The following is a 23,999-nucleotide window of genomic DNA, read 5'->3' on the forward strand; positions in this document are numbered from 1 at the left end:
TCTTCCCAGAAGAGTGGAGGTTATTAAAACAGCAAATAGAGACTCAATGTGGAATGGGGTGTTGAAAGCACGCCTTATTGTCAGATGTCCAAAAAAAAAAAATTTGTCCACATAATCTATTTATGAAGATCTTCGATTGACTCAAGCAGCTAATACCACTGACTCTCAATTCTTTTTGGGTTTTTTTTTTTTTAGAGCTGATAAATTGTTTTTGTTTACTTTCACCATTATCCTGACTGCATGCCTTGTGCAAACATCTGTTATGAATAGTCACAATAATAGATCCTTCGAGAATAAAAATACATTTTTAAGTAAACAGTTGATTGTATTTCGGGCGTTTCGCTGTCCTGCAGGTTTCTCATAACAGTATTGCAGTGATGAAATGTGGAGAAATATCAAGGCACTGAATGATTTGCATTATTACATGAAGGTTAAGTTGGTTAGTGTTGTTTTTGTTGTTTAATGATGTTCATCCACCGAGAGCCTTTAGGTGGCAGTGTACTGAAAATGGCTGCTTCCCCTAAACAAGGTGAGGCTGAAGATGAAGTTAGGGCTTGGAAAATAGACTCTCTTTTACAGTGTGTGTGTGTGTGTGTGTGTGTGTGTGTGTGTGTGTGTGTGTGTGTGTGTGTGTGTGTGTGTGTGTGTGGAGATACAGGTGATGTTTTGCTGGTTACACAGAAACATACAGTGGGAAAAACAGATGATATGAGCTTTGGTGAGTGAAGTTTTCAGTGATATCGAGTGTTGTCTAAAATTCCCATTAAAAAAAAATCTATTCTGATATATTCACTCAACATTATTTCTACATGTACGATCTGTATATGCATAAATGCTTGCATTGTGTGTAGGTCAAATAATTTTAAAAGTCCAGAATGGCTTGACGTCATTTGGCTATACCACATCGGAAATGTGGAGAAAGTAAAAAAAAAAAAAAAAATGAAAAAAAAAAAAAAGAAATACACATTTTTTTAAGCAGTTGTAAAATAAAATCAGGAATACTAAAGAGAGCTGAAACATCACTGAGAGACAAAAACACAAGGTGATTTAACACAATTGTTTGCTCCTCTTGCATCTTGGACGAATCCCTTTTTTAAATCCAGCTGCAGGTGTAGAAAACCTTTTACGTCTGACTGAGAACTGCAAAGTTGAGATGCATATTCAACTTATTTAAAAAGAACGTAATACAAAACGAAAAATAAAAAGGCTTTTTCCTCCTCATTGGCAAAGCGATAGAGCCGGTAAACAGAAGAGTGAGTCTGTTGAAGTTTCCCTGGTGCAACCGTGTGGTTTTTCTTTATGTCCTCTTTAGTTCATGAACTGCGTGTAGCCCTCGGCTCCCGTTACGATCACGTCCATCCAGATCCTCATGGCCTCTGGAGACGGAGCCACCATGTAGTAGAGTCTGTCGTGGGTCTTTACACAGAAGGTCAGAGAAGGGTTGGGGCTCTGGGGGCAAAGATACGAGAATGCCATTAGCTGCAGGAGCAATCCTTTTTAGCACAGAGCATCTGCTAAATATCTGTTGAATATATGAAGTCAGATAGCGTAATTCGGCCATGCAGGACAATGCAGATAATGCTGCATTAGGTTGATGAGGTTAATTTTGCTAGTCAAAACATAGTGCATGGTCACATGACTGTAAAATACATGCCATTCAGTTTGTTTGTTGAAGGAAATTTTTGTGCTGCAGAAATCAAATGGAAACCTTTAGGCAAGCTGTTTATTTGACTCCTGGGCTTAAGATGTGCTGATGTACAGTGCATCTGGAAAGTATTCACAGCGTTTCACTTTTTCCACATTTTGTTGTTACAGCCTCATTCCAAAATGGATTCAATTCATTATTTTCCTCAAAATTCTACAAACAATACCCCATAATGACAACGTGAAAGGAGTGTGCTTGAAATATTTACACATTTTTTTTTAAATAAAAAATTAAAACAGAAAAATCACGTACATAAGTATTCACATGACACTCAAAACAGTGCATGTTAACAGTGCATGTCAGAGAACAAACCAGCACAGTGTCCTCCATAGTCCACAAATGGAAAAAGTTTGGAACCACCAGAGCTCTTTCTAGAGCAGACCGCTGAGCCAAACTGAGTGACCTGGGGAGAAGGGCCTCAGTCAGAATGGTGACAAAGAACCCAACGGTCACTGTAAAAGAGCTCTCTCTGTGGAGAGAGGAGAACCTTCCAGAATAACAATGATCTCTGCAGCACTCCACCAATCAGGTTTGTATGGCCAGAAGGAAGCCACTCCTCAGTAAAAGGCACCTGATAATCCACCAAAAGGCACCTGAAGGACTCTCAGACCATGAGAAACAAAAACTTTTTGGCCTGAATGCCAAGTGTCATTTCTGAAGAAAACCAGGCACTGCTCATCACCTGACCAACACTATCACTACAGTGAAGCATGGTGGTGGCAGCATCATGCTGTGGGGATGTTTTTCAGCAGCAGGAACTGGGAGACTAGTCAGGATCAAAGGAAAGATGAATGCAGCAATGTACAGAGACATCCTTTATAAAAACCTGGTCCTCTGGACCTCAGACTGGGGTGACGTTTCATCTTCCAACAGGACAACAACCCTAAGCACACAGCCATGTGAATGTCTCTGAGTGGCCCAGTCAGAGCCCAGACTTAAACCCAACTAAACATCTCTGGAGAGATGAAAATGGCTGTGCATCCAACCTGATGGAGCTTGATAGGTTCTAAAAAGAAAAAATGGAAGAAACTGTAAAAAATAGAAAGCTTGTAGCATCATACTCAAAAAGGCTTGAGTCTGTATTTGGTGCCAAAGGTGCTTAAACAAAGTATTGAGCAAAGGCTGTGAATTTTGGACTTACAGTGGGGCAAAAAAAGTATTTATTCAGCCACCAATTGTGCAAGTTTTAAGTCCCACTTAAAAAGATGAGAGAGGCCTGTAATTTTCATCAAAGGTACACTCACAACTATGAGAGACAAAATGAGAAAAAAAAAATTTAAATCCAGAAAATTACATTAATTGATTTTTAAAGAATTATAGAAAATAGAAAGAATGCTGAGTTGCATCCAAAGAACACCATACCTACTGTGAAGCATGGGGGTGGAAACATCATGCTTTGGGGGTGTTTTTCTGCAAAGGGACCAGGACGACTGATCAGTGTAAAGGAAAGAATGAATGGGGCCACGTATCGTGAGAGTTTGAGTGAAAACCTCCTTCCATCCGCAAGGGCATTGAAGCTGAAACGTGGCTGGGTCTTTCAGCATGACAATGATCCCAAACACACCACCCGGGCAACGAAGGAGTGGCTTCGTAAGAAGCATTTCAAGGTCCAGGAGTGGCCTAGGCCTAGAGTTGAAAATCTGTGTTGCCCAGCGACAGCCCCAAAACATCACTGCTCTAGAAAAGATCTGCATGGAGGAATGGGCCAAACTACCAGCGACAGTGTGTAAAAACTTGTGGAGACTTACAGAAAAGTTTGATCTTTGTCATTGCCAACAAAGGGCATATAACAAAATATTGAAATTAACTTTTGATATTAAGCAAATACTTATTTTCCCCCATTATTTGCAAATAAATTCTTCAAAAATCAGACAATGTGATTTTCTGGATTTTTTTTTCTCATTTTGTCGCTCATAGTTGAAGTGTACCTATGATAAAAATTACAGGCCTTTCTCATCTTTTTAAGTGGGAGAACTTGCACAATTGGTGGCTGACTAAATACTTTTTTGCCCCACTGTATGTACATGTGATTTTTAAATTTTTTTATTTTTAATAAATTTGCAAAGATTTCAAAACACACTTTTTATACATTGTCATTATGGTTAATTGTTTGTAGAATCTAAAGAAAAATAATGAATTGAATACATTTTGGAATAAGGCTGTGACAAGAAAATGTGGAAAAAGTGAAGCACTGTGTATACTTTCCAGATGCACTGTATTTAGTAGACGAGTTCTACATCTACATCTGATCTACAATCTACATTGTATTGAATTGGAGTTGAATTTCTTCATAATTCCTTCAGTTTTGAGACCGAAAGTGACTTAATGGACAAGTACCAGAGTGTATTAATCGAGACTTCAAAGCGGTTTCTCTAAGTCACTCAGGATAAAGGTGTCTGCTCCGTGCCATAAATATCAATGTCTCTATTTATTTCCTATAAAAGTGCCAGCTGTTATTCAAATCACAAGTTTATATGAACCGCTTGTTCTAACGCGTTCACGTTTCTATAGCAACAGCAATAGGGGCTTGGCAGACGGTGGCACGCAAAATTCGGAGACGAATAATAAACGGATTCGAAATGTGTCGATGGCATGTAATTGTCTTGGGTGTCAGCATGTTGCAACAGCTTTCCAGCACGTTTTTCCACCGCAGGAAAGACTTCAGGAAAGAGGACTTGCATTTTGTGCTTTCTCTGTAATATAACAAGCTGCGTTTTTTTTTTCTCTCTCTTCTTATTAACATTTTGGTGTGGGGGGGGGTTGTGGGGTTAAAGACTGGTTTGTTATAAGACCTAACTTGTTTCATGGACATTTCACAAACTTAAATGTAACCATAAATGGACCAAAAATGCATGCAATTCTTTATAAATGAAAAAAAAATATATATATTTGCCTGATTCTAGGAGAAAATGCAGATTTTTCTTATCATGTTTCCATCTTTACCTATTAAACTTGTAAAATATTGTTACTGCAGACACTTAAAATTTTTCTCCTTAAATTTTTAGTTTTTTTTTTTTTTTTTTTTTTTTTTTACTGCATGCCATTCAGGAGCCTGAACTGTCTGGGCAGACATTTTTGGGCAGCGTTTCTAGGCTTCTCTCCTGAAATAATGGCAATCCAATTCTAAAGACAGCATAAGACAGTTGTCTTCCAAGGCTCATTATTTTGGCCAAATTTGAAGGAAGAGCTGCATATATGCTTCTCGGTGAAGGCGAGCTCACTTATTCTGTTCACCAGATGAGCGTTTCATAAAAATCGGAAACAGAAAAATGAATAAATAAATAAATATAAATGAAAAAATAAATACAAAAAATGGTGGTCCCGATTGACAGGGTGTATTATTTGCTAGCTAGCTTGTGATTCATAAACAATAATAAAAAAAAGGCAATAATCATGATTAAAAAGTAATAATATAACCTAGACACCACTTTCCAAAACACACACAGTGCAAGTTTGTGGTTGGATAAAATAAACACTTGCGCACAGACAAAGCGCCACATAGACAGTTAGTAAGTTGTACACATTTATACACACATGCACACACACGCACTTCTCTGTAAAACTGAGGAGGCAGCAGTTCAGAGATGTGCTGGAGGTAAATGGATCCGAATAATACGAATATGTCCCTCATTCCCTATTTGCCACCACACAATCAAGACCTGACCTAATGCCATTAAATACTGCGGCCAGGGATTGGAGGGTGGAGGTGGGGGGAGAGCTGAAATAAGCCCCATCACTCCAAGGCAAGACTCTGTGACTAATTCACCTCAACGAGGAATAAAAGGCTTTATTATAGCAAAAAAGAATTTATAATTCGGTTCGGCCTTTGCCCACGAGCAAAAAAAGAGTTTTGGTGGCATGCAGGACTCGTTCTGAACATACATACACTTGTCAAGTTCAGGCTGAAAAATCCTTTCTGTGAGGCACAGCCAGCAGAATGAAAGAATAATCGGAAAATAATAGTGGAGAAAGAGAAAGACAGAAAGAGAGAGAGAAATACAAAAAAAAAATGCTATCAACAAGTGAGAAGCGAATCCATGGAAAGTAAATGAACGAAATTAAATGAGCTTTTAAAAAGAATGAATAAATAAAAGCAGCAATTACAGAGGACTCGGAGCAGTGTGAACGCTCGGACGCGGCAGCAGCGAGTGAAAACGCGCGTGTAGCTTCGTTACGGAGACGGGGAATCAGCTGGGAATCAGCAAAAAACACTCCTTAATGGGATGATTTACCTTCGAGGCGCTGCGTAAATGGTCGTAGTAAACTTCCTCAATGGCCTGGAAATAGATCACTCCTTTCAGCTTGCTCTCATGCTTGTCTGGGAACCATGAAAAATAAACAAAAAAAAGGACAAGATTGAAAAAAAATTAACAATGTTGAGAAGCCATACCTTTAACGTTTGAATTTTATTTTTTTTTTATAAAACGTTACGTCCTCATTTGGGGATCAGGTGTGTGTGGATGTTTGTGTAAATGTGTGTGGACATCTACAGTCATGTGACAGACTGAAGTTGCCTTGAGTTGTTTTTTTTCTGTTTGCCATAATACAAACCAGTCATTTAAAAAAAATTTAAAAAAAATAAAAATGTTTTAAGTATTTATATAAAAAATAGATTTCACAAAATTCTGTAAATAATAATTAAATATTAATATCATTTTGAAGATTAAATTACATGAAATTAAGTTTTGTTTTTAATATTAATTTAAGTTAAATGTTACATTAATAATGTAAACAATATAGCACTGTTATACAGTGTTGGAAAATCTGTGTGTGTGTGTGTGTGTGGAGGGTGTGCAAATTAAAAAGGGAGGTCATGTGACAGATTTTTTACACTTATATTTAAAAAAAAGCACAAAAAAGTAAAACCATTATTTCATTAAATCTCTGTATTTATGCTTTTAATTTTTTTTTCGAAATTATTCTTAATTTTCATTAGAAAACACGAAAATGTCATGTTAAGGACAAAAAAAAAAAAAAAAAAAAAACTTCCTGCATTATTCCACTTAATAATATTTAACACGGTTTATGTGAACCGTAATGTAAAAACAAGTGGGTAAAACTACACTGTCCTCAGAGGCAGCGATCTGGGAGGCAGCAATCGAGCCCTGTTATTGAGTTTGCGCCATCTTTTTTGCCTGTGTAACCATTAGGGGTAGAAACCGCTATCCCTGCTGAGCACGACGGCTGAGTGTGAAACAGAATTTCCACAGCATTGCGCTCGATTTCATCAGCATCATACAGAACGCGGACGAGCTGCTGGATATTTGTATGCCTCGAGCTATCCCGAGGCTATCGGAAACCACAGCAGCCTTCCCGAGCTAAAGCCGCCGCTAATTACCGCATCCCCCCACGCTAGCATCACTATGCCAAAACTCAGCTCTTGAGAAAGATGTCTTATAATTCATATAAAAAAAAAATCTAAATACTGTAAAACACTGTAAATCCTTCATTCATTTATTTCACTTTTTGGGCTTAATTTGTTTCCATACTCGACTCTTTTGCTGCCAAGTCGATTTTGCTTGTAAGTGATATCTTACTCGCGCCAATAAAAATGGATTCGGTTCAGAATTGTAGGCGCGCATCATTCCAGGCCGGTTTCGCGCTCGAGGCTCACGTGCAGAGCTGAATACCTACCGGCGTAGTAGGAGAACGTGCGTTTAAGACGGTCGAAGACGAACCAGCGTTTCTTCCACGATTTAATCTTTCCGCCCATCTTAACCAGGTGGCCCTTGCACATCTTTTCTGTGAGGATGATGTGGTAGCAGGTCTCCACGTTGTGACCCGACGACTCCACGTGCGAGCGCAGGTCAAACTCCTCTTTGCGGATGGGAAGGTAGCGCGTCATGGGCCGAGCCTTTGACCAAAAACAAGAAATCAATAATAAAAGGGAAGGAAAATATATTTGTAACATTTCTTCAAACAGCAACCCGTGATCGATTCTACAGACACATCTGAAACAAACTCCTCGAAATCATTACCAGACACGGCGATTGATTTGTGGTCTTCATTCTGAATAAAAACAAATTCATCACGATGGAGCAGTCAACCTTTACATCTCTCTTTTTTTTTTTTTACGAATCGCTTATTTGCATCGCACGGCTCAGCTTGGGTCCCTGCACTATAAAAAGACACGAAGACCTTATTTGTGCATAAAATCAAATTTCTAAGGACACTGACTACAAACGCCACATCTTCAAAGCCGCCTTCCCCCTGGGTGTCAAACTCCTCGCTCCCCAGCAGAACAGAGATATAAAGTCCCCATCACAGTCACACAGAGCTCTGGCATGGAAGCTGTAATGCTGTGAAACAGTTAGATGCGATTTCCATAACCTGTTTTTATGACCTTCACTGTTAGGATTGGAAAAGTGTCGGAATCAGTAGGTTTCCAAACTCCAAACGTGTAGGTATGCTCGAGATACAAATAGTCAAAAACAGAACTCAAAATTGTACATAAAACTCAGCTGATAGAAGTGTAAATGCACATGAACTGAAAAAACGATGCGATGTCAACGTGGTCATACAAGAACGTGTGTGTGTGTGTGTGTGTGTGTGTGTGTGTGCTTGCTTGCATTTAATTCTATATATATGACCATGTTGCCATCGCATCGATTTTCAGTTCACGTGCATTTACATTTATATCACCCGAGTTTTTTAAAATTACATTTTAAATTTCAAGTTGTATTCTGTATATATATATATATATATATATATATATATATATATATATATATATATATATATATATATATATATATACATACACACACACACACACACACACACACACACACATTTTTCTTGTCATAAACAACTGAATATATTACAGTTTGTATTAAATTAAACAGAATTTCAGCCAATAAAATCTCAATACTCGCTATATAGTGCCGATCAAGAATATCGAGTTCATTTAAAAAAACTCTGATAAGTAATCAAGCAGTGCTACTTTAATTTACTTTGAAATGATAAATGAACAACAAAATGAACAAATAAAAAGATGCACTTAAGCCTGCTGTGGGGTTTAGGACAAAGCCCGAACTCAAACTATCGCTAGTACTGTTCAGTATAGTGCTTGCTAATCACGTGTGTGTTGTGCTTTCGAAACATTCGGAACACACCCGATTTAGAGATGACGTATGTGGACATTTGGATTTAGAAGTCAAATTCATTTTGGTCGAACTGTTTTATCATCATAACTCTGTAAACCTGCATGCCGACTCTCTGTGTAACTCTGCAAACCGTCCTCAAATTTGTCAGTTGTACTTTTTATATTTTTTTAGTTTCGCTGCAGAAAATGTAAATTGTCCAAAATAATTTAGTATGAAATAGTAATCCCTCGTAACTTTCCGTAAATATTGACAAACGCTGCTGGGAAAAGTGCACATCCCCATCCCTGAGCCGCACTGAGAAACGCTGATACAATATTGGCGGCCACATTACAGGTAGCTGCTTACAGATGCTGTACAAATCTTACACAAGAATTTCATTAGTTCCCGAGTGCATGATCTCATGCGGGGGCCACAAAAACAAACCAAAAAAAAAATTCATAATATCCTTATGGAGCCATGGTCATTTATTTCCACTGCAGCAAAAACAAACGGGAAAAGTGACGGCCATATCTGAATATGTCTGAAACGGTTGTGTTTACGTATGTATTCAGTTTCAATTCGTTAAAACCACATATGCAGTTTATTACAAATCTTTACAACCAGAATAAATTAGCTCAGTTTGTGTGCAGTGTTGCGGTTGTGTTATATTTAATAGAAATGTGCTGACCAATAATAATTATTGATTCTAATTACAAACCAATAAAGAGTAACCGATTAAATATTTATATATAAAGACACAACTGGTCCATTCAAAAAATATTCCAATTCCTAAATTAATGTGTAAACAAGGCAGGACATGTACATGTGATACTTTTAAAATAATCCTATCATCATCATCATCATTTAAGAAATAACAGTAAGCCTACCCCAAGCCCTAAACAACATTAGTCAGTTATTAATCAGAGGTTATTCCTGAAAACTTCTTTTGTATCACAGTAAATTCTGTGGCATTGTCAAATATCAAATCTTGGCCATAATGAGTTGAAATCGTATTATCTGGATATGGGTTTTTTTTGTCTGTGCATTCATATCCCGAACATCATCCGATCCGCAGTGTCCCCTGTTTATCATTCACCTCAGCAGCCTCACCTGAGAGAAATTCTTTGCTCTCATCTTCACCTCCTTTTCAATGAGCTGCTGCCGGTGCACCGTTTCCTCCTGCAGCCTCTTCTCGGCCTCCTCTCTCCTCTTCCTCTCCTCCTGCAGCATCTGTTTACGTGCCTGGCTTTCTCGCTCCTGCAGTACACACACACACACACACACACACACACACACACACACGAGGCAAGAAAGCCATTAAGGTAAGTTAGCATTCTCCTTCAATACAATATTAAATAATTAATCTTTGCATGTACAGATTGCAGGTTTTCCGTCACCTTGGACTCGAGGAGTCTGGCCTTCTCCAGATGAGCCTCCCTAAGCAGCTTCTCCATCTCTTCGATTTTCAGCGCATTCAGCCCGCTTGCACTGTGTCACAATAGCGCACAGGGTTTGTTTCAGTTTTTTTTGTAGTCTACATGCCACATTCAGTAATTTAATTCAAACAGATTATTAGCTCCTGCTATGCCACTTGCCTGCCTAATAGAGCGGCAGAGACAACTTTGGACATGACACATGACGAATGGCATAAAATCTTAACCACGCACCAGTTTCATCACGCACATTATTCTTGTTGTTTTATAGTTATTAAATGAAAGATCAGGAAAAAGTACTTTGAAAATGTTGTGCTTTATGAATGAAATTAATATCCGAATCGGGATCATGTTAATTGGTGGGTACATCATTATAGTTAAAAAAATATACTCATACTCTGGTACAATTTTGTATGTATATGTAATATTACACATACATATACACACACATATATACATATATATGTGCCTTGTCATAGCTACATGCTAGATTTATTAGAGCTGTGAAAATTAACGAGGTAACACATTTGTTTTAACTGCACAAATTGTATTAACGCATGATTAATGCTGCGTGCATTTCTGTTTGACCAGTCCGTGTGGAAACAGCGAATGTTGAGTTTGGTTTTACTAATAATACACATACATTTGCATAAAGCACCAATATTTACAAATGCCCATGTTGATTAGAGTATTAAAAACTTGAAAAGCATTAATTTAAGATACATTTTGAACAGATACATACACAGATACACACACACACACACACACACACACACACACACACACACACACACACACACACACATATATATATATATATATACACACACACAAATATATATAAAGTCTTGTCATGCTACATACTTAAATACAGTGGTGTTAAAAAGTGTTTTCCTGATTTCGTTTTTTTTTTTTTTGCATGTTTGTCACACTTTAATGTTTCAGATCATCAAACTAATTCAAATATTAGTAAAAGATAACACAAGTGAACACAACATGCAGTTTTTAAATGAAGGTTTTTATTATTGAGGGAAAACTAAATCCAAAACTACATTGCCCTGTGTGAAAAAGTGTTTGCCCCTAAACCTAATAACTGGTTGGGCCGCCCTTAGCAGCAACAACTGCAATCAAGCGTTTGTGATAACTTGCAGTGAGTCTGTTACAGCGCTGTGGAGGAATTTTGCTCCATTCATCTATGCAGAATTGTTGTAATTCAGTCACATTGGATAGTTTTCAAACAGGAATCGCCTTTTTAAGGTCATGCCACAGCATCTCAACAGGATTCAGGTCAGGACTTTTGACTAGGCCACTCCAAAGTCTTTATTTTGTTTTTCTTCAGCCATTCAGAGGTGGACTTGGAGCGTTTTGGATCATTGTCCTGCTGCAGAACCTAAGTTTGCTTCAGCTTGAGGTCACGAACAGATGACCAGACATTCTCCTTAGGGATTTTTTGGTAAACAGCAGAATTCATGGTTCCATTTATCACAGCAAGTCTTCCAGGTCCTGAAGCAGCAAAACAGCCCCAGACCATCACACTACCACCACCATATTTTACTGTTGGTACGATGTTCTTTTTCTAAAATGCGGTGTTACTTTTACGCCAGACCTAATGGGGGACACACCTTCCAAAAAGCTCAACATTTGTCTCATCAGTCCCCAGAGAATTTTTCCAAAAGTCTTGGGGATTTTCAAGATGTTTTCTGGCAAAACTGAAACGAGCCTTTATGTTCTTTTTGCTCAGCAGCGGTTTTCATCTTGGAACTCTGAGGCAAGTGAGGCCTGCAGTTCTTTGGATGTTGTAGTAGAATCTTTTGGATGAGTCGTCACTGTGCTCTTGGGTTAATTTTGGTCGGCTGGCCACTCCTGGGAAGGTTCTCCACTGTTCCATGTTTTTGCCATTTGTGAATAATGGCTCTCACTGTGGTTCGCTGGAGTCCCAAAGCTTTAGAAATGACTTTATAACCTTTTTCCAGACTGTGGATCTCAATTACTTTCTTTCTCATTTGTTTCTAAATTTCTTTGGATCTCAGCATTATCTCTAACTTTAGGAGGATCTTTTGGTCTACTTCACTTTGTCAGGCAGGTCCTATTTAAGAGATTTTTTGATTGTGAACAGGCGTGGCAGTAATCAGGCCTGGGTGTGGCTAGAGAAATAGAACTCAGGTGTGATAAACCACAGTTTTTACAGGGGGGTAAACACTTTTTCACACAGGGCCATGTAATAATAAAAACCTTCATTTAAAAACTGCATGTTGTGTTATCTTTTACTATTATTGGAATTATTATCAGTGTGCATATTGGTGTTATAAAATTTATATCCAAAGTACACATTACATTACAGCTGTTACTTCTTAGAGAGTTACTTTTATTGAAATCGGGCAGGATGGGAAGGGAAAGGGACTGCACAGAAACGCGTGCACTGTAACACTACTTCATTCTGGGTCTGGGATGGACACCGAGATAGACCGGATCTTTGATAACAGAAGTGTTGACGATTCGCTGCAGTTTGCCTCTGGCCCAAGTATCAGCAGCACCAAACCAGACAATTATAGAAGAGGTCAGGATGGACATGGTGATGGATGTGGACTGATACTGCCTGGGGGGAGATTGGATTTTTTTTGTTTCGCTGGCTCAGGCTTTGCGGAGCCTTTTGGTGATGTGGCTAGCATTTTTCTCTGGCTAAGGGTTACATGACATGACAGTCTAGAGAAACCTGAATCACTCAATAGCTGATGGTGATACAGGTTCTGAAATCAATACTCATATTCTGTGATTTTTGTTCAGGTATCCTGACTAAACCTGATACATTTGCGTGTGCTTATGGATATCGGGGGCCTATAAGAGCGATGTCCTGTGCAAACATGTGTTGCTTGATGGACGGCTCATTAGAGCTGCAGATGTTGCTGCATTGGGAAAAGAGAACAAGGGAAGCATGTATCTCTGGGGTGTGCCGGTGCTGAGTTATAGTGTCTGACATGTATTTGCCAAGCTGACTGTCTGTCAGGAAACCTGTGATCCATTGGCAGATGGAGTTTGGCAGATCGAGTCAGCTTCATGTCCAGCAGCGCTGCAATGATCGTGCTGAAGGCTGAGCCCAAGTCAAGAAATAAGATCTTTACGCGTTCTAAAATGTTGAGATGCAGCTGAATGAAACGTAGGCTCGTTTTTAATCCACCGCCGAATGACCAATTGGTTCTGATGGCAAACGGCTGGCAAAAGTACAAAAAAAAAAAAAAAGTCTGGCTAAAGTGTAAAAAAAAAAAAAAACAAACGTCTGGCTAAAGTAAAAAAAAAAAAACACAAAACAAAACAAAAACATAATAGGAAACCTCTGTTTGGCTTCTGTTGCAAGTGCTTTTCAAGTAAGCGAACTAATAATGCTAGCTAGCGCCACTTATGTACAAGCAGTGCAAAATTCCACATGCCCTTAGGATAAAATTAAGAACGAATTTAACCAACAAGACAATTAAAGTGTTTGCTTTCACAGATATTTCGTCATTATCACACGTAATAAAATGCTAAGATATTAATAGTACCCCAAAAAAAAAGAGGAAAAAGATCATTAAAAAGTTTTTACCTTCCCTCAAGGGAGTCATGGCCAAAACTTTGGGCTTTTTATTTCAGATTACTTTTAAACCGTTTTTCTGATTTTCTCGAGTCCGTTAGTTGCTTTGCTGCAATAAACGTTGCACAGGGATTTCTTTTTTTGTCTGTACATACATTGTAAAATAGGGATACACGGTTATTTCCATTTAGAAAAAAATCGGAACACACTTATGTATTGTACTTTATACATCCACCACATTCAGGTTAAAAGGCATATAATGTATTTGTAAGGCATGTTGGGAATAACGTCAATCATTGACTGGTGATAGAATACTGTAAAGGTTGTCAAATACGGATTTTATTTTATTTTTTTACAAAAGATGTCAAAATCTTATGTCAAGAACAATAAAAGCTGATTTTTGGTTTTATTTCCTTCTATGTATGCGTTACTGTACAAAATGCACCACACATATCGAGTGTAACAGCCTGCAGAAAGGCTAATTGTTTTTTAACTGCATGACTAGATATAAAAAAATAAATAAATAAATCAAACAAAAGCAGATGTATGATAAATGAGCTCCAGAGACTGGATGTAAAACAGGGACATCAACTGCATAGATTTCTGTTAGTGGAAAGGCATTTTTCTAACCTGGACATGTTATCGGGCGAGCAGGCGGAGTTGTTGCTGGTGGAGACACTGGTGTCGATGCTGTCCGAGCTCTCCAAACTGAGCGTGTCGTAGTTGTCCTCTCCAGCAGAGGGTGCTGTGTGGTGCAGTATGGAGTGATGGACCAGTGGAGGAGTGGGAGAGCCACTTAGATGCGTGTGGGAGCCATGCAGCGCCTCCCACTGGCATTGAGCTTCGGCTGCAGCCTTCTGCTTCAGCTCGGCCAGACGCCGCCGCTGCTCCTCGATCACCTGCTGACCTGCGGAGAAAGAGAAAGAGAAAGAGAGAGAGAACGTAAATGCAGGAATGTGAACAGAAGCAGAATGGACAGATGGACAAATTAGGTGTGAGATGGTATGGAAAAACAGAGTGTATAATAAGTATTTTTTGTACATCACCACATCTGGTGCACTGCTGCATTTAAAAAAAGGTGATGACCTATAATACTGTGGCATCACAAATCATTTCTCATTGATATTAAATTATTTCGATAAGTAACATTTTTGATCAGTAAGATTGAGATGTAATTAATAATAGACATTCCAAAATTTTATTTTGCCACTTTACAAATACAGTTTGACATGTAAAACATTCTTGATTTTTTTTTTTTGGGCATAAACAGAACATTGCCATTAACATATTTGTTTCTCATCAGAAACCGTCACACACCTAATACCGTATTTCACATAATTCCATGCCAAGCCTAAATAAAACAAATAAAATCAATAAAAATAATTAATAAAAAAAAAGTATAAACCCATGTATCCATGTAGGATAACACGCTATAACCAAGCTGACCAATCATGCCCTCTCAGGTACAGCACAGAGACCTGGACTCATTTTTAAAAATAAAAAAGATGTTAATAAATAAATAAATAAATAAAACAAATAATGCCCAAGCAAATCTGGCCCGTTTGAATGGCACTGCTTCCAGTCAAAGCGAAAAACACACCTCAACCATTTGGCTCCATGCTAAGAAAGAGAACAAAGTCCAGAAAAAAAACAGAAAGCACACTTGTAAATGAAATCATGCACCATTTAAAGTCGAGCCGCAACAATCAGAGAGAAAGCGAAGGATAAAGTGGTAATGAAGATGAGATGATGAGGACAGACCAAAACCCACTCCAGACTCAATGCGCTCTACCTGTGGGACTGTCCATGGCGGAGAACTCAGGCGATGATGGCAAGCAGTCTGGGTGAGAGTGGGGGGATAACGGAGGTGAACGAACAAAAGTGAAAGACACAACGTCACACTGGTTGTGAAAAAAAAAATGAAAAAAGAAAACGGGAGGAGGAGTTGAGAGGAAAGTGTGGACGGGATGGGGAGGAGTAAACAAGCACTGGTATGTTTCATGTTAAAAAAAAAAGATTCAGATAATCAGATGATCACTTTGATCAGTTTGTTTCTTTCAAATCTAATTAATCAATTCAGGCTTTTATCCAGTTTTATTGTTACATTTCAAAGCTGTTTAATGTACTATGTAATATAAAGGTACTGGATTCTGAAAACAAATACTGGCTGAATTAGGAATCCAAATTGAATAAATTAATTCAGATTTTTTATTTTCAGATTTCTTTCCTTACATTTCAAAACTGTATGATGAATATACTGTATTATGGAAACACATTGTCTGAATTAGGAATTGAACTGAACTCAAATATGGAATTGAAATTTTTCAAATATTTTCTTGACTGGAATCAAAAGACTTAAAATCCATATAATCCCAGATTTTCCAAATCAGACCATCTGCTTTCTGATTTTTATTTGTTTTAAACATATTTAAAAATATTTGATCATTTTAAATGAGTCTTTAATGTGACTCAGAAGAACGAGCCGTCTCAAAAAGCGATTCGATTATTTTCTAATGGAAATGAGCAAAACATTGCATTCATTTACCTCTGAACTCTCGACTTGTCCAAGTCATTCGTTCTTTTATTACGTGACTCCCATAAACGCTATGCAGTGCATTACACAGGAAACAGAATTTAGTAGTTCATCTCATAAGTCCTCCGTTCCGAGTTGTCCGTTGTTTTTTCATTGGATTTCCATAGACACTACACAATGCAAGAGATTTTTTTGGGTCCAAATCTTGACATTTCATGGGACTCATGTGGCAAAAGAACGAACGACAAAGACCAGAAGATATAAGAATTGAGCCACTCATTCTGTTTGTCTTAAGCTGCATTGCAATATTTTTTTATTATTGGAAATAAGGTCAAAGATCCTGTATGTAGACAAGATAAACATATATATATATATATATATATATATATATATATATATATATATATATATATATACACACACACATTATATATATATATACACACACACACACACACACACACACACACACACACACACACACATATATATATATATATATATATATATATATATATATATATATATATATATATATATATATATATATATTTTTTTTTTTTATTTATTTTTTTTTTTTTATTATTATTTTTTTATTTTTTTATTTTGATGAACAAGATTAAAAAAACAAGTCACTAAAAGGGTCCGATCTTCTACTCACTACTTAAAAGTAATTAAAGGTCAAATAATAGGAACTTAACTAATCCACATTATTTGGTTTTATACTGTAGGAACACAATTTTTTTCTTTTTCAATATTTCCTGTTGCTCCTGCATTCTATGTAATATACATACTCCAAAGTCGATGCTTCATAAATAAATAAAAGGTTTAGGATTGCTGCTACTTTGGCTCATACTACTTTTGTGTGTGTGATTAGAGCTTATAAAAACGTGGTGTAAATACCTTTCTGTTGCAGTGCCAGCTGCCTCTTTATCTCAATGTCCTGTAAAGTGGCTGCAAGGTTGCGGGGGAGACTTCCAGTGCTGTTGGTTACAATTATGGGACTCTGGGCAAGTGAAAAGACAATCATTGACAATTCGAGTTAAACCAAAGTAGTGTGTTATATCTCAATAGTATTACACAGCATAGAAATGTGTGTATATGTGTGTGTGTGTGTGTGTTTTACCCTGGAGGGAGTGTTGCGGCCGAGTGTTGCTGTGGTGTAAGGTGGGGAAAGTCCAGCACTCAGTTTTGGCTTCTGTGAGGATTGACTGGCATCGCTGTCTAGCCTGGAGCGAAACACCTACAGAAAAGACAAACTGGACCATTAACACACAAAACATCCCACGTATTGGCTTCAGGAAATAGTTTATCATGTTTTGGGTTTCTTCAGTACATAAATGTGCAGACTTGGGAAAACTCCTGACATTGAAAAATTTGTTCTGGAACTACAGACTCAAATGTGTGTTTCATTTTCTGTGTCTCAATGTTAATGGAATTTTGATGATTTATCAGGCCAATGCCATAATAAAAAAGGGGATAAATTGCTTTTTAAGATTACTACTTGTAGAAAACCAGCACCTGGAGACTGTGTGAGGATAATCGCACTTTGTTAGCCAGGTATGAGACATCTCTCAGCAGACTGGCTGTTTTTATAACAATGTACCCCAACCAGGCATAACATTATGGCATTATAACATTAAGACAGGTGAAGTGATTAACACTGATTATCTCTTCATCATGGCACCTGTTAGTGGGTTGGATATATTAGGCAGCAAGTAAACATTTTGTCCTCAAAGTTGATGTGGTAGCAGGAAAAATTGGCGAGCGTAAGGATTTGAGTTTGACAACTTCAAAACCGCAGCTCTTGTGGGGTGTTTCCTGGTCTATAGTTGTCAGTATCTATCAAAAGTGGTCCAAGGAAGGAACAGTGGTGAACCGGCGACAGGGTCATGGGCGGCCCAGAGGAGCGATGACTGGCCCGTGTCCAAGAAGTTAATTCTTGACGGGTCACGACTGTTTTGGCAGAAAAAGGGGGAGGTGGTCATAATGTTATGCCAGATAGGTGTATGTTACAACTTTGCCAACGTGAGGAATATTTGCAAGATTATATCCTGAGAAATAAACATTTCCAAGTGTTTAAATATATACACACACACACACACACACACACACACACACACACACACATATCTATATATACATATAGACATACATGAAATGATACATACATATGTATATATACATACATACATACATACACACACACACATATATATATTTATACACACATTCATACACACACACACATATATATATATATATATATCTATCTATCTATCTATCTATCTATATATATATATATATATATATATATATATATATATATACACACACACACACACACACACACACACACACACACACACACACACACACACACACACACACACACACACACACAGTATCTTGGCACCTGACTGTGTTGGCTAGAGTTTAGCCATAGTGACAGGTTTTGCCCTAACAGTGCTATTTATGTTTTCTGTCTATGTTTATATGACCAGTGTGGGTCTACATTCTTTTAAAATGTTCTCTTAATTTTTAGATACAATTTTTATAATCAACATTATTATGTGAAACCAAAGATTTATATGCAAGATTCCAAATAAAACTTTGTTATATAGTATGTACAATTATACATAGTATCATTTAAATTCACAGTTAACTAAACAGGCACACACACATATTCAAAATTCTAAACTACGTAATCTGAAGAGGAACAAAAAATTAATCTCATTATCAATAATAGTTTCTGGCTGTAATACAATAAAGATCAAGCTTTTATCCCACACCTCCCAATACTCCTAAATGAGCAGACTGCTTTACTAGACATTCCTTGCGACCTTTCCAGTTTGTTTACCAGCAGAGCAACGGCCATGAGCCACAAAGTCCAAACACGACCAAATAAAACCCAAACAATGTGACGACACTCATCAACAACGTACAGCACAGACTTCACACTCAAAACTTTTCAGAGACACCTACATGACACTAAGGACATGAAGATGTGAGAGCAAAGTGGGAAAGAAAACAAAAAGAGGGAAAGCTGGGTCTTGATGGGACGAGTTACCTGCAAAGGCACGTGTGCTGAGTGAGCTTTAGACAGGAAAGAAGGTGGGCACAGCTGGCTAAGCTCTCCAGCCACCATCACCTCCGGGTACCAGTGCGCTAAATCTAGCCTGTGGATCTGAGGCCTAAACAGCTCCATCTGCCACGTTACCCACATCAGAATGCACAGAAAGGTAGTGAGGTGAAATAGGCAAAAAAAAAAATACAAATAAAAAATAAAGGAAAATGAAGGAAAAGTAGGAAAAAGAAGATGAACAGAGGAAAGCGTTATTATGGAACTGAAATTCCGGTTTAATGAGACGAGTGAACAGCTATTAATTCATTTGAAAGAAAAAGCTGTTTATGCAAATTTGAGTTTTCTACCAAACGGCTTCGGTGCAGCCGGGTGACAGAACGCAAATTAGCTTAAATAAATAAATACATAAACAAACCACCTAATTGTCTGCTAGATGGTGTGAAATGTTTGAACCTGTAAACAAACCACAAACATAATCAGCGCACCACTGCGCCTTACATATAAACATCATGTTTACTCGTCACACCTCTAATCCCATCCTGTGCACACAGTTTAATATTCCACTAATGAGAACTTCTGTACATGTTAACTACTGTAATTATTTGCATGCGTAGACCTCTCATTTAAACTGATCATGTAATAAAATTGCTCTTTAGATGGCAAGACAATACAACAAGGACAGTGTATTGTAATACACAGTGGTGGAAGACGTACACAAACCAGGTACATAAGTAAAAGTTTAAAAGGAGCACTTTAACTGGAGTAATAGTTTACAGAGTTTATCTCTAACTCGAGTAAAAGCACAAAGTAATTGCCTTTAAATGTACTTAAGTATCCAAAGTACTATGATTTATTATGGCTATTATGTCCTATTATAATTTGTCACAAACTTCTTAATCAACTCAGTTTATGTGAAAAGACTCTGTTACTCTCAGCACACCATCTATACATAGAATGATATTAATGAGTCAAACACTCATATCTATAAAAAAATATCATGAGCTCAAAAGCTTCTTTTTAAGTACTTTAAAAATGATTGTTTAGAGTTAGGAGTTTCTTCCATAATTACTCTTAAAATGTTCTGCTTGCTGTTAAACTGACATTAAACTGTTTATCCTACTAAATAGTTACCACCAAGCGGCAATTAGAAACAGAGTGCACGCTCTTCTCTGTTTTGGCACCGAGGTGGTGGAATTAACTTCTCTTAGATGTCCGTACAGCAGAGTCCATGGCTATCTTTAAGCAACGGTTGAAGACCTACCTCTTCCTGAAACACTTACTGTAATTTCCAGACTATAAAGTGCACCCATATATAAGCCGCTGAATTTGACAAAGATTTGTATTTTAAACATAAATAAGCCGCACCTGTCTATAAGCCGCAGGAAAACTATTGAACTTTACACAGGCTTTAACAAAAGACAGTGTCTGTTACCAGGTTTAACGGGTGAAATATGTTGCGCTTCCTTTAGGAGCATAGCGGTATTTTGGGAATAGCCTGGCACTGCATTTTTCCGCTATTACTGCATGTGTGCAAGACCGAGGAATATGTCCTTATTATTTTCTGATGCTCATTTCTATGTTTCTTTGACTAACCCGTAACGCTGTTGCCAAGAAAAATAAAAAAGCACGAGTTTTGGAAACCTGTCTGTGCTTATATGATTTCTGTTGCAACTGGAGTTAGCGAGCTCTCCCTTCACCCAGACTTAATGTGCTACAACGACTTGTATCTAAACATTAGCCAACCAAGAAAGTCATTGTTCATTGTCTTCCTCCTTCCTTTCACAACTATTTCTCTCGGGAGTTTATCTTTTGGCATCGGCATGCATTTAAAAAAAGTTTTTTCTCCCGATGCAGTGCAGCTCAGAACACAGGTGAGCTGTCATTGGTCTAATGTTATGGGGTTCAGTTTTTTGGCTTGAAGTTTGTGAAACCAGGAAAAACCCAGAAAAAAATTCATAAATAAGCCGCTTCATTGTTTAAGCCACGCGGTTCAAAACATGGGAAAAAATAGTCAGAAAAATACAGTAAATAAGCACTTTCCATATTTGCTATGTAAAAATCAAGAGTTATAGTGTGATTATATCAAGTTTGTAATCTAGCGTACCATTGTAGATCTATTCATTGCTAGAGACTCCAAGCACTTTTGTTTGTCGCTCTGGACACGGGCGTCTGCTAAATGCCGCAAATGTAAATGTTCCCTGATTGGTGGTATAAAAGTTTTCATCCACTCATAAATCAAATGGAACAACCGATTTCTCAAAATGTAGCGGAGTATAAAGTAATTTGACTTTGGAATGTAAAATAGTTGAAGTATAGATATGCAAAAAAGCTACTTAAGTACTGTAACAAACTACATTTACTACATCAGTCCACCACTGTTTACACTGGTAATCTGTCTTGCTGTAAGCCAATTGCTTCTGCATGCATACAGATAGCTTGATGGTGGACAAAGAACTTAATCTCCAGAGACTGTGATGAAGTGTTCCAAAGTGCCACATAATGATCATGTGAGGAAAATCTTTTACCCTTTTTTTGAAAGCAATTAGACTAGGTTTTTATACAGAATTGAAAAAAGTTAGCGATGACTGTTGCGTTAAAGAAAAAGCTCTCATATTTCACATAGATTTTATGTCTGAGAATTTAACATAAGCAGCAGCTTCATCCAATTTGTTTATTATTATAAACGAAGATACTTGTTCTCATTTACAAGTGTCAATGACCATAAAAGACCAGCTTCATGGTGTACCAAACTGCCTTAGATTTCTCACTATGATAGGTTCTTCTAAGGAAAACATTACCACAGAATGGACTGTACCACGATAGAAATGTATATAGTAGTTTTTGTAGCAAAAACAAAATGCGATCAGGTATGAATTCCCAAATACAAACTGCCATTCAGTTCCATTGATCTTATATTACGTTATTGCTTCAGTTGCTATGATTTATTCCTATGATACAAATTCATCACTGTTTTGCACTCATGCCAATGCAATCACTGTCCATTCACAGCCCTTAGCAATGCATCCAGGTGTGTTGTTTTTCAACCTGGAACCTTTATTTTCCTGGAGGCACTGCTACCCATGTAAACTAAAGGAACGCCCTTTTTACATAGTTTCCTCATTAAATGTTGAATCTGTCATTATCAAGAATGACTAAACATGATAAAAGTGTTAATAAACCGAAAAATTGCTTATACCTCACAAAAGAGACGAGCAGACGTGAACAGATGAGGCAATGCAAGAGCAACAAAATGAATGCTTTTCTTTTCAGTTTGTAATAGCTACTGCATGTCACTAATGAAACGAAATAAAGTTTGAGCATTTTATTGCACTTTTCTTTTCCACCGTTGGTCGCATTTAGCGTTAGTATAAAAACCTTCATATTAATGTATTTGACTGGGGTTAAAGAGGATGCGCTTAGAGTCGTTTGATTTAAAACACAACAAAACAGGATTCACGGTTAGTGATGTCAGACAGATTAAAGTACCAGAATGGAAGGGCTAGAAAGAAGTTATTTTCAAAGGTAAAAAGACACACCTCAAAACAGAGAGAAAGAGAGGAGCCATGGGGGGAAGGAAGACAGGAAAAGGCAGGCTTGGTGAGGGAGGGCTGATGCAATCGCACAGGAGAGGTGGGGGACAAATCCACCTTCGGCATCCCATAGATCTGGTTTAATTTGCCCACAGTAACATAGTCCTAAAACCGAGCATGGACACACAGATGCAAGCAGGTAAAGGAGAATAAACAGGAAATAAGTGAGACAGGTTAAAAATGTTAAAGACAGACAGAGAACAAAAAGAATTTATATTTTATTAATCATTGATAAGCATGACAATCTGATGCAATTTAGTTTTTTAATAAAGCATCTTATATATTCAAAAAATCACTTAAACTGGGTAATCTAAGCCCAGTAAGTAAATGTGTAATATGCATGAGCTTAAGCACGATTATTGGTTGCGTATTAAATCAAGCAGCGTACAGTAAGTGCGAGAGGAAAAAAATGAAAATGTCAGAGCACTAGGATACCTCACAGGGGGCAGATACAGCTGGGTCAAGTGTAAGTGGGTCATGCGAAGCAGAGTTGGCCAGCTGGGTATCACTCATATACATCCTATAGACATTCGCCTTCCTGCTGAACCCCTGCACAATCAACCACCAATGGATTTACACAGGACCAGAGGTCAGACATGATAGACATAAATGTACATAAAGTATTCTGGCCAGTTGATCCATACACACACCCTACAGCCCATAGACTGTGCCAATTAAAATTTTATCTTAACTACTATGCTACAACCTCTTTCTTATATGGTTCGTTATACTGAAAAACCTATGCCATTTTCTACTAATAACTAGGGTATACCACTTCCATAAAAAGGAATGGGTGGGCTTACTTTCAACAAATAAATATGCACCTACTCAAAGACATGGAATTTGTCAGAGAAGTAAATTTTTGTCATTATGGGCCCAAAATACACCACGAAATATACTACATGACCAAAACTCTCACCTCTATATGCAAATCTTCCTCAAACCATTGCCACAAAGTTAGAAACACAACATATCTATAATGAATTTTGTATGCTGCAGCATT

At 37.6% G+C, this 23,999-nt stretch overlaps 1 protein-coding gene across 3 annotated transcripts in view; it reads right to left on the minus strand.

Moving 5' to 3' along the window:
• Window positions 1-304: 304 nt before the first annotated feature.
• phldb1b (pleckstrin homology-like domain, family B, member 1b) overlaps window positions 305-23,999 on the minus strand; it is a 79,632-nt gene continuing 55,937 nt past the window's right edge. For 2 of the 3 annotated variants that reach the window (XM_046862838.1, XM_046862839.1), the window contains 12 exons: window positions 23,432-23,545; window positions 22,943-23,101; window positions 19,392-19,529; window positions 17,448-17,564; window positions 17,225-17,327; window positions 15,581-15,628; window positions 14,419-14,695; window positions 10,188-10,278; window positions 9,901-10,047; window positions 7,340-7,559; window positions 5,938-6,023; window positions 305-1,449 (listed from right to left, as the gene is read on the minus strand). In XM_046862838.1, coding sequence (XP_046718794.1) covers window positions 1,309-1,449; window positions 5,938-6,023; window positions 7,340-7,559; window positions 9,901-10,047; window positions 10,188-10,278; window positions 14,419-14,695; window positions 15,581-15,628; window positions 17,225-17,327; window positions 17,448-17,564; window positions 19,392-19,529; window positions 22,943-23,101; window positions 23,432-23,545 — 1,641 coding nt within the window. In that variant the 3' untranslated portion in view covers window positions 305-1,308. The remainder of the gene's footprint in view (window positions 1,450-5,937; window positions 6,024-7,339; window positions 7,560-9,900; window positions 10,048-10,187; window positions 10,279-14,418; window positions 14,696-15,580; window positions 15,629-17,224; window positions 17,328-17,447; window positions 17,565-19,391; window positions 19,530-22,942; window positions 23,102-23,431; window positions 23,546-23,999) is intronic. The other variant, XM_046862840.1, reaches the window with a different exon arrangement.

This window comes from Silurus meridionalis, chromosome 12 (genome assembly GCF_014805685.1).
Source record: "Silurus meridionalis isolate SWU-2019-XX chromosome 12, ASM1480568v1, whole genome shotgun sequence".
NCBI lineage: Eukaryota > Metazoa > Chordata > Actinopteri > Siluriformes > Siluridae > Silurus > Silurus meridionalis.